The sequence below is a fragment of the Bombus affinis genome, chromosome 1 (assembly GCF_024516045.1).
Source record: "Bombus affinis isolate iyBomAffi1 chromosome 1, iyBomAffi1.2, whole genome shotgun sequence".
Classification (NCBI taxonomy): domain Eukaryota; kingdom Metazoa; phylum Arthropoda; class Insecta; order Hymenoptera; family Apidae; genus Bombus; species Bombus affinis.
This window is the reverse complement of record NC_066344.1, coordinates 7,738,570-7,754,606: the sequence shown is the minus strand read 5'-3', so window position 1 is coordinate 7,754,606 and position 16,037 is coordinate 7,738,570. Positions and strand designations below refer to the sequence as shown.

General features: G+C 36.2%; 2 protein-coding genes across 14 annotated transcripts in view; both read left to right on the top strand.

The window, feature by feature from the left end:
• The first annotated feature begins 4,968 nt into the window (after positions 1-4,968).
• On the top strand, positions 4,969-6,065 carry LOC126920063 (protein G12-like). The gene is made up of 2 exons (XM_050729968.1): positions 4,969-5,092; positions 5,352-6,065. The coding sequence occupies exons 1-2, from the start codon at positions 5,054-5,056 to the stop codon at positions 5,994-5,996; spliced, it is 684 nt and encodes a 227-aa protein (XP_050585925.1). The 5' UTR covers positions 4,969-5,053; the 3' UTR covers positions 5,997-6,065.
• A 5,070-nt stretch (positions 6,066-11,135) lies between these two features.
• LOC126919929 (uncharacterized) overlaps positions 11,136-16,037 on the top strand; it is a 174,744-nt gene continuing 169,842 nt past the window's right edge. For 2 of the 13 annotated variants that reach the window (XM_050729748.1, XM_050729739.1), the window contains exons 1-2: positions 11,136-11,188; positions 11,541-13,219. In XM_050729748.1, coding sequence (XP_050585705.1) covers positions 11,541-13,219 — 1,679 coding nt within the window. In that variant the 5' untranslated portion in view covers positions 11,136-11,188. Of the gene's footprint in view, positions 11,189-11,540; positions 13,326-16,037 lie in introns of all 13 variants that reach the window. The other 11 variants (XM_050729666.1, XM_050729730.1, XM_050729722.1 and 8 more) reach the window with 11 other exon arrangements.

The window sequence follows — 16,037 nt, the reverse complement described above, 5'->3', positions numbered from 1 at the left end:
GTCATGACCGCAGCCGACGTTAATTAATGTAACTCGACGAGGAATACGAGCATAATTACTTTGCTCGAGTGGCCGGAGCGAAAAGTTTGCTCGTTATCACAGCGGCGCGTAGGTGCACGCACACGATGCAAACGCCGCATCTATAATGGTGCTTCAACAGAGAGGATTGTTGTATATTATCGTTATCCCGCGCCACAAGGTCAAAGTCGAATTGTCTTCTGACTTTTGAGAATTATGTGATATTGACAATAGAAATATCGAAGATTGTTTGGATAATATTATGCTCGAAAATCGATAGATATGAAACAATCGCATAATTCCATACTGATTCAAATCTTTGGAATATTTCTGTTTTATACGTGATTGTGAATCTTTTTATATTTTCGAGGTTTATTTAACTAGTATTTTATACTCCAGAGATTTCTTATAGAAAACTTTCATAACTTAATTTTGACCCAAGTTAGATATTTTGTTAAAACGCATAACATTTTTATTTCCGTACTGTTATTTACGAACGTTTCTATACGGTGTTATTTTCACTATATCTACATGTAAGCAGAAATAAAACGATGCAATTATAGTACTGTTCAAATATTCGTCAATAATAATTGACCGGTAGCTGGAATACGATGTTTCCCAGTATTTTACCGTATTTCGCGTCCATCACTTAAACGAGCAATTTGACTTTACGCGTGTACACTTGCGTTGACATTTGCGCAGAGTCTGTTGAATCTCATTTGTATCTAGTTTCGATAACAATTTACATTATCTCCATGCTTACCAAGCTAAAAGCCGTGCCATCAGCAGACAACCCTTTTAATTTTCGCGAAACCTCTCTAACCCAGTTCAACGAAACCTCTCTTAAAGAAAAACCTCAAACAGCACTCAAAGGTTTCAAAACGTACAAATGTTCCATATCGCGTAAAAGGTATGAAAAATATCGATTTCTCGTCGACATATATGGATAGTTGCAACATTTTCATCGCATGTTTGCTCTCATCCGAACTAATAACGTTGACAAAAATACATTTGGAAAATATGTCCCCAAAAACGATGTTTCTGATATTCGATTGACGAGAATCGAATGCAAATGTACGAATAATGCGCGTTTTTCTGTCGTATATCTTCTTGGGGACTAACAGGGTAAAGGAAGATTTGTACGAGAGGGACGATCGTGACGGTCATGTCGGGTCAAGGAAAGTTGAAACGGTGCAAACAGACAACGAGAGCACTGGCCGTACTCTGTTTGGCGACCGCCGGATGCACGAGGATAGCAGACCACATCACTCGTCGACCCAACCGGATGCGTCGACATTGAAATACAAGCGAGCACTCGGTTTCGCTGGGTTCGCTTCGCTCTCTCTGTTGATATGACCCGTTCGTTCTGGAAACTCGCTTCTTTCTGATTGGTCAAATCTTCCTGAATGTTTGTCAAATCGATATCAATCGAAAATTGAACTATTAACGGGCTTATGAATTACGTGACCTGTCTAATCGAATTAATATCGTAATTTGAGGTTCAAGTGAAGAACAAAGGACTGTTTTGTTTTATATAATGTTTATCGAAGAGCAATGGAAATATTCTGCAACTACGTTTTCTTGCATAGTGATAGATAAAATTCGTATTTCTTTAGTAGAATTTATTGCGAACTTTCAGACATCTTTTATAAGTAGTAATTTAATTTGAAAGCATGTAGACTACTATCGCTTCTCCATTAACAAATGTTCCAAATATATTAAGAATCAATCGCTAGCAAAGAATCCTATGTGGTATAGGTATCGAATAAACGAACCAGTGAAAGTAGCCAGACATCTGTAATTCCAAGCAAACTTTAACCTAAGAGACTCGGAAAGACAAAGAGCTGGGAGTTCTCGAAGAAATTGTCGAGGTTAGGATAAAATCAATGTTTTTCGCGAAGGTGGAAAGTGTGACTAGAAAATTGCGATTGCGAGCTTCTCAGATTCAGCAGTGAGCAGTAGTGTAGTCTTGCATGATCAGCCACGTTCTCTGAACCGCATCTCCTTTATACCTTGATGTTCAGAGTTTCCTGAAACCCTCGTGTTCTCTGACAATTACTGATATCCCTTGGATCCCACGATTCACAGATTCTAAGACGTTTATATTAGACTCGATGTGTCCAGACGCGGCATCGTATCTTACGGATTCACAGATGAATTTCGCACGGAAAGTCCATTGTCATTTGTGGAAAATCGCACATACAGACTTTTCTTTTCTTCGTCGACGAATATAAGGTTATTTGCGTGGAAACATATGATCTTTCGTGGCATCGACAAATTTTATACGATCATCTGTTTATTAATTAATTGTAGCAAACGAGAATTTGGTCGTGATCATCCAATATCACAATCCGTGTATCTATCTTTGTGTAGTTTGTCCTTCGTAGTCATCCGTTAACGTTATCCGAAATTTGTAAGTGGAAGATGTCGATAACTCGCTACTTATCAACACGATACTGATTATTCACAAATATTATTACCTTATTACTCGATTTCGATATTATCGCCTTTTGATTCGGCGTCCGAAGGTTCTCTAAGAAATCAGTTCTCTAAATCGGAGGTCTTCAAAACTTCGATGATATCCGCTTATCTCGAAAATATTAAAAACATATTATTATAGCGTCAACCAAATTTCCCTATTTTCAAAAAGAAAAGTCTTTAAATAGAATCTCGGCTTAATGTGACATTAACGATGGAAAAATTAAGCAAAGACGAAGAAGAATCGAGCATACCTAGCTTACGTCAAATGAACCCTCGGTTTAACTTTTACGAGACGCTGTATCTTACCCATAAGAAAGCTTCGACGAGCTTCATACGATCCATTCGTCCAGTATCGAAGTTCGTGAATGGAAGGATAGGTCTCGTTCGTCCCTTCGGAGTATTTTATCGCGTCGCTTGCAATAAGATTTTCGTTTGCAAGAAACCAGCCAACCAGTCGTGGGCGTGGATCTTGAAAGGACGAAAGAGAATGAGAGCTCGTTGTTTGAAAGAGAAACGAAACAGAGGAAGAGGATCAAGGAGCGGAACAGGAAGCTCGCGCACGGGAGAGAACTGCCGGGGAATCCAATCTCAATAGAGTTAAGTGTTTGAGAGTAAAACCTGGCCAAGACACGACCTCGATTACTCGCCGAGGATTTGTTACGGCCACCTCTTCCGCCGCATTTCTTACCCTGGATCCCTCCGAATTGTCCGAGACTCCTTCTTCGTTTTCGATTCCGCTGAAAGCTACGTCGCGCAGTCCCTAACGAGGAACGAGCGACCGAACTTTGTCTCTCTCCTTCGACCCTGTTCCATCGATCTCTTTTTTTCGTCCATCAAACCAAGGGGATTTCCAATTGGCCATCGCATTTGCTTCGCTACCGATCTTCCTCGTCAGATTACACCTGTTTCAACAGATTTCTTTGCGAGTTATAGCGGCAAACTCGCGAATCTTCCGAGTAGAGAGTTTGAAATATATTGTAGAGGACATCGTTCTGATTGTCTTTTAAAAGGTTTTAGACGTTGCGTATTGTTTGTTAGAAAATTACGTTATTATAGATGCTCTCCTACAAATGGAAAGTGAATTTTCTTGCAGTGAAAAATTCACATAAGTGGTACATGAATATTTTCTAGTTCAGCTTTTGTTCAGGCAACGTTACTTGTTAGAAGCTATTTTTGATAATTACGTTATTCGGAGTAAAGATGTTTACAGGAGATTACTTGTCATACGAGTGAAAGTAAAAACAAATATTCCCAAAGTACGAGGTCAAGAAGCGAATTGAGATTTTGTTTTAATGGATAACAATTTTAGAAAAACAAGAAGCAGATCGACAGATGTAATAAGAATGTGATTGACAAGGATAGCTAAATGTGAATGTATCTCAGAATTTTATCGGTTATCACGAAATCTCCAAAATCGATCGGTCAAATAACATATTCAAATGTTCTCGATAATAGCCCATTATGCGCTTATCTGGTTCAAACATAAACAGATAAGCGTGTAGGACACTCACTTGATGTTATCGGCCCTTGCATGCTCAAACATCGAAACGATTAATTTTCTATGCGATAGTTAAGTGCAATAGTAACACGAAAGCTTCTTTTATGCAATGTTAATTGTATGCATTCTTTATTGATTGAATACAAATTTTTAATTATGCCTCGATTAAGTTGTCCTTCTGTTATTCTATAATCTAATTCGTTTTCTAAATGCATCTACCTTTTACTAAAAGTAACCAAACATTTGCCTGATGCTTTTTACAAAACTCATCTTTTACGGTTCAAGTTCGATTTCAGAAAGTAGTTTTGCTGCTAATATCGAGATCGCCAATCAGAAACGGCTGGATCCTTAACTGCGAACACATTTTCCTTAGTTGTTCCCTGTTTCGTCGTGAAAATCCTCGAGACCGTTATGCCAGTAACGATGAGCCCACCATGGAAGGCTGTTACCACCACGTGCTGCCATAATATCGGCAAAAGTTTGCCTGGCCAGTAGTAGAAAATAATTTGATACGACTCACCGTTGCAACTTGAACGCAGGTGGAATGTCGAACCTTTTGTTGTCCTTTTGGAGAACAATTACGATGCCGTTTTTGTAGCATACTGCAATTAAATACTTCAGAGTCTTCCTTTATTGCTGGTTTCTGAAATCGTGTAACGATGAATTTGTCCCTTTTTATTTTTCTAGCAAGCTATATTATAAAGTTTTGTTTGTAATTAGCTCTCTTACGTAATATAATTCTGAAAACTAACGACATCAAAATGGTGACGAAGACGATATTTTATATCAATATCGTAATAAATAGATAAATTCTTTTGAAATTGTTAATCAGATTATCAAACAAATTTATGCCATGACTTGTTAGGAATAGATCGAATCGTCCTATTGAAAGATAAATATCACTGAAATGTTTCGTCTTATCAACATTTCACATATCTGTGTTTAATATCCCAAAAGAATCAAAAATATTTATGAGTATTAATTGATATAATCTTATCTTAATGGAGAGTAGATCAGTAGTTAAATGTGTATATAAACGACCGGCAGTCTACAGTGATGATATACTTAGTTGAATCTGTTCACTCAGGCAACATGGTGAGTAGTGCACAAAACGATTTAATATAACATTGAAAAAGATATTCTAAATATTATACAAGTGCATGTAACATAAATATTACAGACATTAATTTGATATTACTATTCAGCTTTGAAAGATTTATTTTCATCTGTTTCTCTATATTAAAAGTTACTTGCGTTTTAATTTGCTATCTAATCGAATTTATTTTAAATTTGTATCTCGAATAATTTTAATTTCATCCATAATTATTCGCGAATATTTCACATGCATTTACAGATGAAATTCGCCGCTGTCTTGGCTGTTCTGGCCTTCGCCAGTCCCCTGAATGCCTATGTAGTTCCACGCACCGGAAACGGTGCCCTCGCCGCTGAGCTCCAGGACTTCGTCAACATTATTCCTCTTGACGATATAGTCGCGCTCCTTCACGAATACATGAACCAAGACTCAGAAATGCAAGCATGGTTAAACTATTTACAAACAAACGAATTCAGGAACTTCGTATCTAGTCTTGAAAGCATCCCTGAATTCCGGGACCTCCTCAACTACCAGCAAAATGCCGGTCTCGATGCGTACTACCTGGCGAACAAAATTAATGATTTCCTGCATCTGGCAAAACTCGTCCCACCAAACCGCGCTAGGAGGGCCGTCACCGGTGGAATCCGCGGTTACCTCGATCAAGTTGAAGCAATGCTGCCTATGGAACAGATCCGAGCTTTGTTCAGACAGAAGGTGGCCAACTCCAAGGTGTTCGCCGACTTCATACATTTCTTGGGATCCCCCACCTCTCAAAGACTCGTCGACACTATGTGCGCCAATCCTACCTTCAATAACTACTTAGCAAAGCTTCAGAGCTACGGTGTCAACCTCAAAAAAGGCAAAGATTTCATGGAAAACCAATTGGGTCTCCACGTCTCCTGTTAAATTTTATAGTTCCTTTTTATATTTCGATATTTTTTTAAAATTTAATCAATAAATAAGCATATATATAAATACGTCGCCAAATGTTCTTCCCTCAGAGTGCCCTTTGCTCCAATCTTTCGTTTTTAACCTTCAAGAACTTTAAGGTGTTCATCAAAAAATATCTGTATCTTCCGGCACAATAATTTTACAAATAATGATATTAATAAATTAGTAAGTTGCATGTTTAGATTTCTCTTTTTACAGTTTTATAGTTTTTCGTCGAATAATCGAAAGATTTATAAGATTTTATTAATACTAGTAACTTGTAGACTATAACTTGACAGATTTCGCTAATATCATTAGCGATATTAGTTCAATTGTGTAAGACAGCACAGGTATAAATCCTCAATTAGAATCGTAGGATGAAAATCATTAATCTTCGTCGTATAAGGTATAGAATATAAAATAAAATGAAATATTCTTTTATCAAGCAGTCTGATGTCCAAATTGTTAATTATAGATTTGCAATATGACTTAAAAGTTACAAAGAAGAATCTATTAGAGACGAACTTTTAGACAAAGAACTAAGATTCTATTTAAGACTAAATTCTTAATTTCATCTTCCTTAATATCATGCTTTGTATCTTAAGTCGTAATGTTACAATAGAACACTATGTGCTGGGAAAGTTCATAATTCTTTTTACGACATTTATAACATTCCTGGTAAACCGGGATCCACTTATTTGTATAACAAAATTTCTAAAACACGTAAAATGTTTAAGCAAATAATTGAAAACATCCTGGAATTAATGAACTATTGTACAATATCCCGAAATAAACAGTTTTAATTAGAGATATGTTTCAGAGTATTACGAGACAAATTAATTAATATAATAACGAAAAAGGGGATATAGCTTTAAATATTTTGTATTTCAAATGAAAAATATAATTATGAGTGCGTAAGCTATCTATAATTTAAAAACTCAAAAATGTACGAGTATAAATTATTCTACAGAAGTGGAAATTTTTTACGGCTCTCACTTTTTAACGCCCTTAAAAACGTTAAACATTAAAACCCTTAAACATTAAATTATATTTGCATGAGAGAGAAAGATAATAACTGTGATTTTATGGACAAATTATGAAGTACTATCAATTAAGCCTATTTATATGAAAAATTACCTTTTCTTCACACAATTCTCAGTCCTCTGTCATGTCAGAACTACAAAATTTACTCTACATCTTATGTTCAGTGAATAAATTTGATATTATTTACTTTATTATTATTTACCTTTTTATATTTACTTTACAATGGTCGTATTTATCATTCACATTTATCTTTACTTTAATCGATTTCATTTTATTGACAAAAGTCATCGGCATGCAACTTTTTTCATTATTTCTATATTTCGGTTCCCTGTCTGCAAAATTATTAAAAAAAAAACCATGTCTATGGTAATAACAATGAAAACACGCGAAGTAAATAAAAAGTAATCAAAACAAGTTAGTGCATCTATTACGTTTTGTAACAAGTGGTCATTTTTGATTACCTAAAATTGTAGATTCGTTGATAATCACCTGTTGCTGCCAGCCACCTTTTCAATCCCCTGGTACGTATTATATTCCAATTTTGTTATCTTTTCTAAGTATTATTTAATGTGACGTAGATATAACATAGGCTTCCAACCTTCTTTTTAACATCAAAATTGAATAATAACTCGCTTGAAAATTTATAACATTTTACCTTAAAATTCACAGTCTCCTGATCTCAGTCCCCTGTCAAACAATATGATAGGAGACAGAAAAAAGAATCCGTGGGCTTGAGAAAAATGTGTGTTGAGCGTATTTATATTAAACTTAGAAAATGCCTTGCATTGTTTAGGTAATGTCATAATTCAGTCCTGAACGTTAGAAAATAAAGTGCACAATTTATTTACTTTAGTTTATAATAAAGAACGCGGATTGATCACCAATTTGTTTATGTAAGGAATACATATTCGTTAGTTTTAAAAATGCTCTCGGGTCCTGTACGGGACTCCGGTGTAGGCAGAGAATCTGATGAAAAGTCGATACAGTCTACTCTTGCTGAGGAGGTTTCATAGGACGACCGCCATCAGGATCGTAAGGGGATACCGGACGGTATCATATGCGTCGACGACTGTCCTGTCGGTGTTTCCTCCATTCGAGCTCCAGGTCTTGGCGCTCTGACGAGTGTACGAAGACCAGAGGGGCCGAAGCTCAGGCGGGAACTCTCTCCCCCACCGAGCAGGCGGTTCGAGACGTTCGGGGGAAATTAGACGAGAGGTGTGGGAAGGGTGGCGCTCCCACCTACTCACCGAAGAGCAGATCCGGGGCCACCGAACCGTTAGATCGGTCCTGCCAAACTGGGAAGCTTGGAGAGACCACGGAGGGCTTCCACTATCCCTCCGGACGACGCTGGTGCTCGCAGAACATGGAGTATTCGAGGAATACCTGAAGAAAATCGGAAGAGAGATGACGAGCACCTGTCACCACTGCGGCAAGAGCGAGGACACGACCCAGCACACGTTAGAATTTTGTCCGGCTTGGGAGGCCCCATGTCGTATTCTACGGCTGACGATTGACGAAAGATTAAACCCCTCGTCGGTTGTGAAAGCGATGCTGAGGGGACGACAAGAACTCCTCGGAGTGCGCTCATATTGCGAAGGCGTAATGCTCGTAAAGGAACGAACAGAGCGGGAGAGAGTGAGAACATCCCACCCTGGCAGGGTTCCGCGCCGAAGGACGGCCCTACGCTGTCCTAGGTAGTCATAGAGGCCGACACGCCGAGGAGGATCTGGACCTCCTTAGACTTGCACGACGGCCCAGGAGATAGCGTAGAGAGAGGTGGTCCCTACTAATGCCCGAACTAACCAAGAAACGATTTCTTTAGACAGAAGACGCAGGGGTGCTCCGGCAGTAACCCGAAAATTTTCTGGGTCCCGGATATTCCAGCTGAGTGTCGGTCCACCGTGGGATTTTAGTCGGTATAGTCCGACACTATCCCACCGCTTCCAAGCAGGGGGAGGGTGTCCATAAGGATTTCCCCACGTATAAAAAAAAGAAAAGAAAGAAAAGTTTTAAAAATGCAATACTTTGGTTTTTGAGTTTAATTGACAATTTGTCAAGATTGATGATTCATTTATGATTAATAAATATTGATTGTTTTTTTAGATTTAATTATTTTTGTTTCCACTTTCAAATTTAGCTGACAATTATCAGGACTGGTAATTAGTTCGTTTATAATCTAGGCGATTACAAATTATTATTGACGTGTGATATTGGATGTCCAAATTTTGTAAATAATCCTTCTGAAAAGTAATTATCTTTTAATTAATTCTTTGTAATAGAAAGTGTGAGAAAAGATCATCTCTTTTTATTAAATAAAATATTTAAATACAGATGATTACATGAGACCCTTAACGAAATCTCAGTCGCCAGTAGATAGTTTCTAAAAAAGTAAAATTACATGTAATTATTCATTTGTCCGACCGCTTTTGTAGCAATGTTCTCTGTCACACCTTAAACTTGTTACAATTCATAAATTAAATGAAAAAATATGTGGATAAAATTACTGCTAAATAAATCCCACCTTTACAGAATCGCCCTTATATAGATTAAATGAGTGTAGATAAATTAATTCTATGATGATAAATACTAAATGAATTGGGATCACTATTATTTCCATGTCATATTGAATCTCACTGCTGCCAGCTTTAGTAACAGAACGTAAAACAATAACAAATAGATATTTTCAGAAATGTGAAGTGTACAGATATACAAAATAATACGCAGGATAAGATACTCTCGATACATGATAATTAAAAGCAGCACATCTAATTTTGATATCAGTTAATAATCAGCATTGCTTTCTATTTTGAATTAAAAACATGTTATCATAGAGACGATACTCTTCGTATCATCATTTTTTTTTTATTTTTAATCATAAATAGGACAGTTTCTCTAGTTTCTAGCAGGTTGTTTAGATACATCTTTACTTGCCTACAGTTTACTTATGAATAAAAGATTCACATCAATAGAATTTTTTTATGTCAAAAAGAATTGCTGATGATAAGATGGAATATCCTGCAAAAATTCTTAACGATCATTTCACCTGGTGTGTATAATAAGTTGTCTACTATCGTCATAAAAATCATAGGCTCGAGCAAATATAACAGAGATAAATGTCAATGCCAGCGATACCATTTTGATTCTAATTAAGTATTCAAAGATAAGTATTCAAACGATGTTTCCCACACAATAGTCGCCGTCGAAAAGGAAAAAGGGAATCTTTAATTCTTTAAATGCGAGCAACCCCAGATACTTAAAATAAATAATTTACTTTACGAAAAGTTAAGCTACATTTTGTAATATCACGAATAAATGCATCAAAGGTCTAAAAACGAATGAATTTGTAACTCGTTGGATGCTGTGTTTAACAACAGAATGCGTTGTGTAGAAATTTTACCGCAAAGTCAAGAAAAATGAAATTTACAAATACGGTACGTCTGCTTTGTTGCCTTAAATATGCAGATGCAAAGCAAAAGCTATAAAAACATAAAACAAACAAATGGTATAAAAGAAATAAAATGTCATTATCTAGACTGCAATGTTATTTTATGGCTTCATGCTATGACGTTTTGAAGTGCATTATACAAAAGCTAATTAATTAAAAAGAAATTACATATGAAAAAATTAAAATGTGGATGTAAGGTGTATGAAGATCACGGAAAAACGAAAATAAGTGACTTTAAAATACAATAGTCAATTCCATGTTAAATACATTGTACTTCCTAGTAAAGTACTAAAGTAAAGTAGATAGTAAAAAAGTGGGAAATTTTTCCCCATATTTCTATATTTCATCAATAATAATTATAGTATAGATAGTATAGATAGTAAATAAGATCAATGATTAGTCACTTATTGCGAAAAATTTAATCCCGGATGAAAATAAAAATCGCGCGATGTTGATATTGTAAATATTACTGATCTGTAAATGTTACACTGATAATCAATTACAATAAGACACTAATCTCTGCAAGTGCTGAGACACAGGTGCACGTATAATGAAATCTTATCATTATCTCAGGTATCTCGATATCTTCATTTATTTATTTGAATACGTTCCAGTATATATAAAGCAGTTTAGCCGATAGAAAATTCATGAAGTACTACAGTCTTCCCACAAAGCTACGGTGAGTTCACAGATGCTTCTAAAATAAAATTTTATATTATAATTATTTTTGCTCAAAAACTATTAAATACCTGTTGTCTAAATGAGTTTCTCAATACGTTTGTTTTATATTTATTGGCATCTGAGCAATTTTATTTTCAAACACTGCGATTGGATAAATTAAATTTTGTCATTGGGAAAATTTCTCCAAAACTCATCGAGATTGTTTAAAAGAAACAAATTTTAACGCGGTCAATTAATCCGACCTCATTAAATGCGTTAAAGTTTCGTCTCGATTTATACCATCGAAGATGCTTCCATTTTCATTGTGTCTCATTTACTATTGAATTAACTATGTATCGTCCGTTTTGCAGATGAAGGTCTCAGGGGTATTGTTCACGGCGATATTTGCGTTCGCAACTGTGAACTCTCATTATCTCCCAGATTTCGGCAAGGGACCGCTCCATGAAGATATACAATACTTCCTGGACTTGATCCCGATGGACAAGGTTGCTTCTGTCGTCCTAGAATATGCCGCAGAAGATTCCGAATTCCAAGAGCTACTTCAATACTTCGGCTCATCACAATTCAAGACAATGGTCTCGGAGATCGAAACTCTTTACGAGTTCCATAAGTTCGCAGACTATCTAGAAAAAAACGGTGTCTACATTTACGCCGAGCTGAATAAATTAAACAAAATAATTGGCATTCCACCATTCCAGCAGTTTAGCAAAAAACAAATCACTGGTGGAGTGAAAGGTTTGTTCGAAGACGTGAAGCAACTCATCTCTTATGACGTGATCATTCGTGGTTACGTGTACAAGATGAGAACATCCGACGCTTGGCGCGATTTCGTAGCCCAACTGAAGTCACAGGATAACCAAAAATTTGTGGACGCTCTCTACGAAAACAGAAATTACCTCAGCTTCCGTGCAATGCTGGTAAACAAAGGAATTGACATAATTTTAATCGAAGACATCATCTATACCGTTCTTGGTATTGAATTCCCAATCTTCGAAATGCCTAAATCGAAAACCTTTGCATCTGATGAACTGTCCAGGGATATTCATGACTTCCTGAACCTGGTCGACGAGAACAAAATAATGAACATCGTTATGTCCTACCTGGAAGACGACGAAGTGCAGAGGGCAATCGAATACATGTACAGTGAAGCATTCCACGATTTGGTCCGCAAGGTTGAAGCTATGCCAGAATATCAGAATTTGGTGAAGTACATGGAAGACTCTGGCTTGGACATGACAAAGGTGATCAGCAAAATTCATAAATTGTTCGGTATGGAGGATTACGTCCCACCCAAAAAATTCTCATCGATGAATACATTGTCAAACCTTGGTGGATTGAAAGCTCTGTTCAACGCTGTAGAGGCTGCCCTCCCTTTGGACAAATTCACGGCCATGTACAATGAAAAGATGCACACCTCCCCTGCTTTCCAGAATTTCATGCAAAGACTGCACTCCAATGAATTCCAGACAATCGTCAACACGGTTTACCAATCACCAATCTTCCTGGAAATGAGACAGAAGGTCATCAACGACGGAGTGGATCTTGTCCCTATCAGGGATTTCATCGAAAAAGTGCTTGGCATTCACCTTCCCAGAGTCAACTCACGTGCCATGTTACGAGCGGAGATCTTCGCCTCTGACGAACTATCCAGAGACATTCATGACTTCTTGAACCTGGTCGACGAGAACAAAATAATGAACATCGTTATGTCCTACCTGGAAGACGACGAAGTGCAGAGGGCAATCGAATACATGTACAGCGAAGCATTCCACGATTTGGTCCGCAAGGTCGAAGCTATGCCAGAATATCAGAATTTGGTGAAGTACATGGAAGACTCTGGCTTGGACATGACAAAGGTGATCAGCAAAATTCATAAATTGTTCGGTATGGAGGATTACGTCCCACCCAAAAAATTCTCATCGATGAATACATTGTCAAACCTTGGTGGATTGAAAGCTCTGTTCAACGCTGTAGAGGCTGCCCTCCCTTTGGACAAATTCACGGCCATGTACAATGAAAAGATGCACACCTCCCCTGCTTTCCAGAATTTCATGCAAAGACTGCACTCCAATGAATTCCAGACAATCGTCAACACGGTTTACCAATCACCAATCTTCCTGGAAATGAGACAGAAGGTCATCAACGACGGAGTGGACCTTGTCCCTATCAGGGATTTCATCGAAAAGGTGCTTGGTATTCGTCTCCCCAGAGTCGACTTCTTGGTATTTCAACTTCTAAAAGGAATCTATCACTGAATAATGCTTGATCTTCTGAAGCTCGATTTTTTTTTTGTAGCTAATTTAGAATTTAACAAATCGTAGTCATTTAATTTCTATTAAATCTCGAAAACTTACTGTGTGATATGTTCATTTTCCTGTTCTGAAGCAAAAATTCATCAACTTATAGAGAAAATATACATATACTATATGTATTTTAATTCGAACATATTTCAAAGATTTCGCTTAATCTTGGCAAAAACAAAAATAGGTTAGGATTTATGTCTGGTAGAGTACTACTCTTCTTGGTTGCATTATTTTATTTTCTCTGCTTGTTTATTTCTTATTCCTCATACTGTTAGGCCACTTCAATTTTACTAAATTGTGTCTGTTTCTCTGCGTGCAAATCATAATTATCCTATCGCGTTCAGCCACATCTACCATCTTTTCCTTTTGGAACTTTCTTTTCTCCCTCTTCCTCCCAATCGTTGTTCGTCTTCCATTCCTCAAGCTTCGTGGATTCAAGTGTCATTTCCCTTCTTTCTCACTTGTCCCTCTTATGACTTCCTGCTTCATTCCAACGCGCCAATGGAAAGTTCCGAGGCTTATTAAATTGTAACAATTTTAATTAGAGAAGCAGCGTGCACCAGCTTGTTCCTTCCCTTGTTCGTCCTTCTGTTAGTTCTCACCAGAGAAGGACAGAGTGAAAGGGTAACTAAACCCCGCGGCAACGAAGAAGACGCGTCGGTTAAGACACCCCATACTTTCCTTTTAAAAGTTAGCGCCACGTGCTCGAACACGGTCCTCTTTTATTTATCGAATAGCTACCGTTGCTAGTTGAGGCCATTCGCTGCACCCGGTGCCCTTTTGCTTTTCTGTTTGATCAGCAAAACACGGCGTTAACGAATAACTATTTTCGACGAAAGTTGAAATTGATCATTATTCGACAAATCGATCTTCAACTTACCAAGACAGGCAGCTAATGATGGAACGCAATTTTTTGGGATTAATCCAGAGTCTCAGAAAAAATAGTGATATGAGCGAGAGAATTTTTAGAGTGAAATTAATGTTCTAATGTAGAAATTTCTATGGTGCTTGATATTAAAACATTTTAGTGACCTTTCGGAAAGAAGCACTTGTATGTATAATTGTATCTATCTATTGAATCTCTCTATATGAATAAAGAGGCGAGGATTTCAATGATACAAAAATGGAAATTTAAGGAAATATACTACCTTAGTAAAATAATTTATTTAACGAACTAGAAAGTGGTGTTTCATTTTTATTAAAATGTGTATAAGAAAATTTATGACACGCATAAGCCATTTTTGATGTGATTAATGCTCGGGGATCCATCTTTAAAAAACTAATTCTTACTTAATATTACGATGATGAAGTATACTACTCAAGCTCTTTAGAATAGAAAATAAATTCTTTTTTCACGTTTTTTTCAACTAAATAATATTGCACAATGCTACGTAGATTCTCCACTTTCAATTAATTCGATATTCGATTCGGTACTTAAAAAAATAATCGGCAATTTCTATATCGCATGTAATCTTGTCTGAATTATCGAAGAATATTACTACCGATTTACTAGATTGTCTACTTACCTGTTTCGATAATTTACACTCTGCTATACCTACACATTAGTTAAGTGTTTAATATGTTATCATTAAGCATATGATACGTACGGTTTCTTACGTTTGTCGGTAATTATCCATTAATTTATAAAAGAGATACATGCAAAGTAGGTAAGATTAATGAAAATGTATATTTCGAAATAATATATACGTATATAAGTGTATATTGTTTTAAATAATTAATAATTCACATCTAATAATTAATTTAACGGTGATGAAGAACCTGAAACTAAATATATTCTGTCATTATTAACTTCGGTTCGAATTTATGTTCAACGTTAATTTGGTATTCAATCTATGTTTTCGCACAGTTGGCTGGTACTGTACAATAGCGATATTTACATTGATTGTCACGTCCGATTTGCAAAGTTTTATAACCGTAATGAGTTTGTAATTCATAAGCGTCGACATAGAGGACGCCACATAAATGTTCATAACAGCAGTATGATAATTAGGTGCTGATTTCTTATAATTTTCAAAAAAATTACTGCACTAATTGCGGCGCTTTAAAGTAGGTATATCATAGATCTCATTCAGCAATTAACATTTTATTTGCCTTAAACTTTACATAAGGCTATAATCGATATTATATAATTAATTATGATATCCATTAATTTTGCAAATTTTTAAAGGATTAACTTCGTTCAAGCTAGAGCTTATAAACGATACGATGCCTTCAGCATTTCAATTAACTTGATTATATTTTTAAAAAATGATTATCCTTTTACTTTTCGTGATGAAAATTTTTTGTGATATGATATTAACACGTAATAATAACAAAAATGTATTTTACATTACATTCCGTATATCCCATGTATGATACAATATAAAATACAGATAAATAATAATAGATACTAGATAATAGATAGACGATAGATGACGTAAAATAAAAATATTTCATATTTTACAATCCATATTACATCCAAACGTTCTTTTGATTCTAACTGCAAAAAAGTGAAAAATATTTAATCGAACAATTTTTCCATTC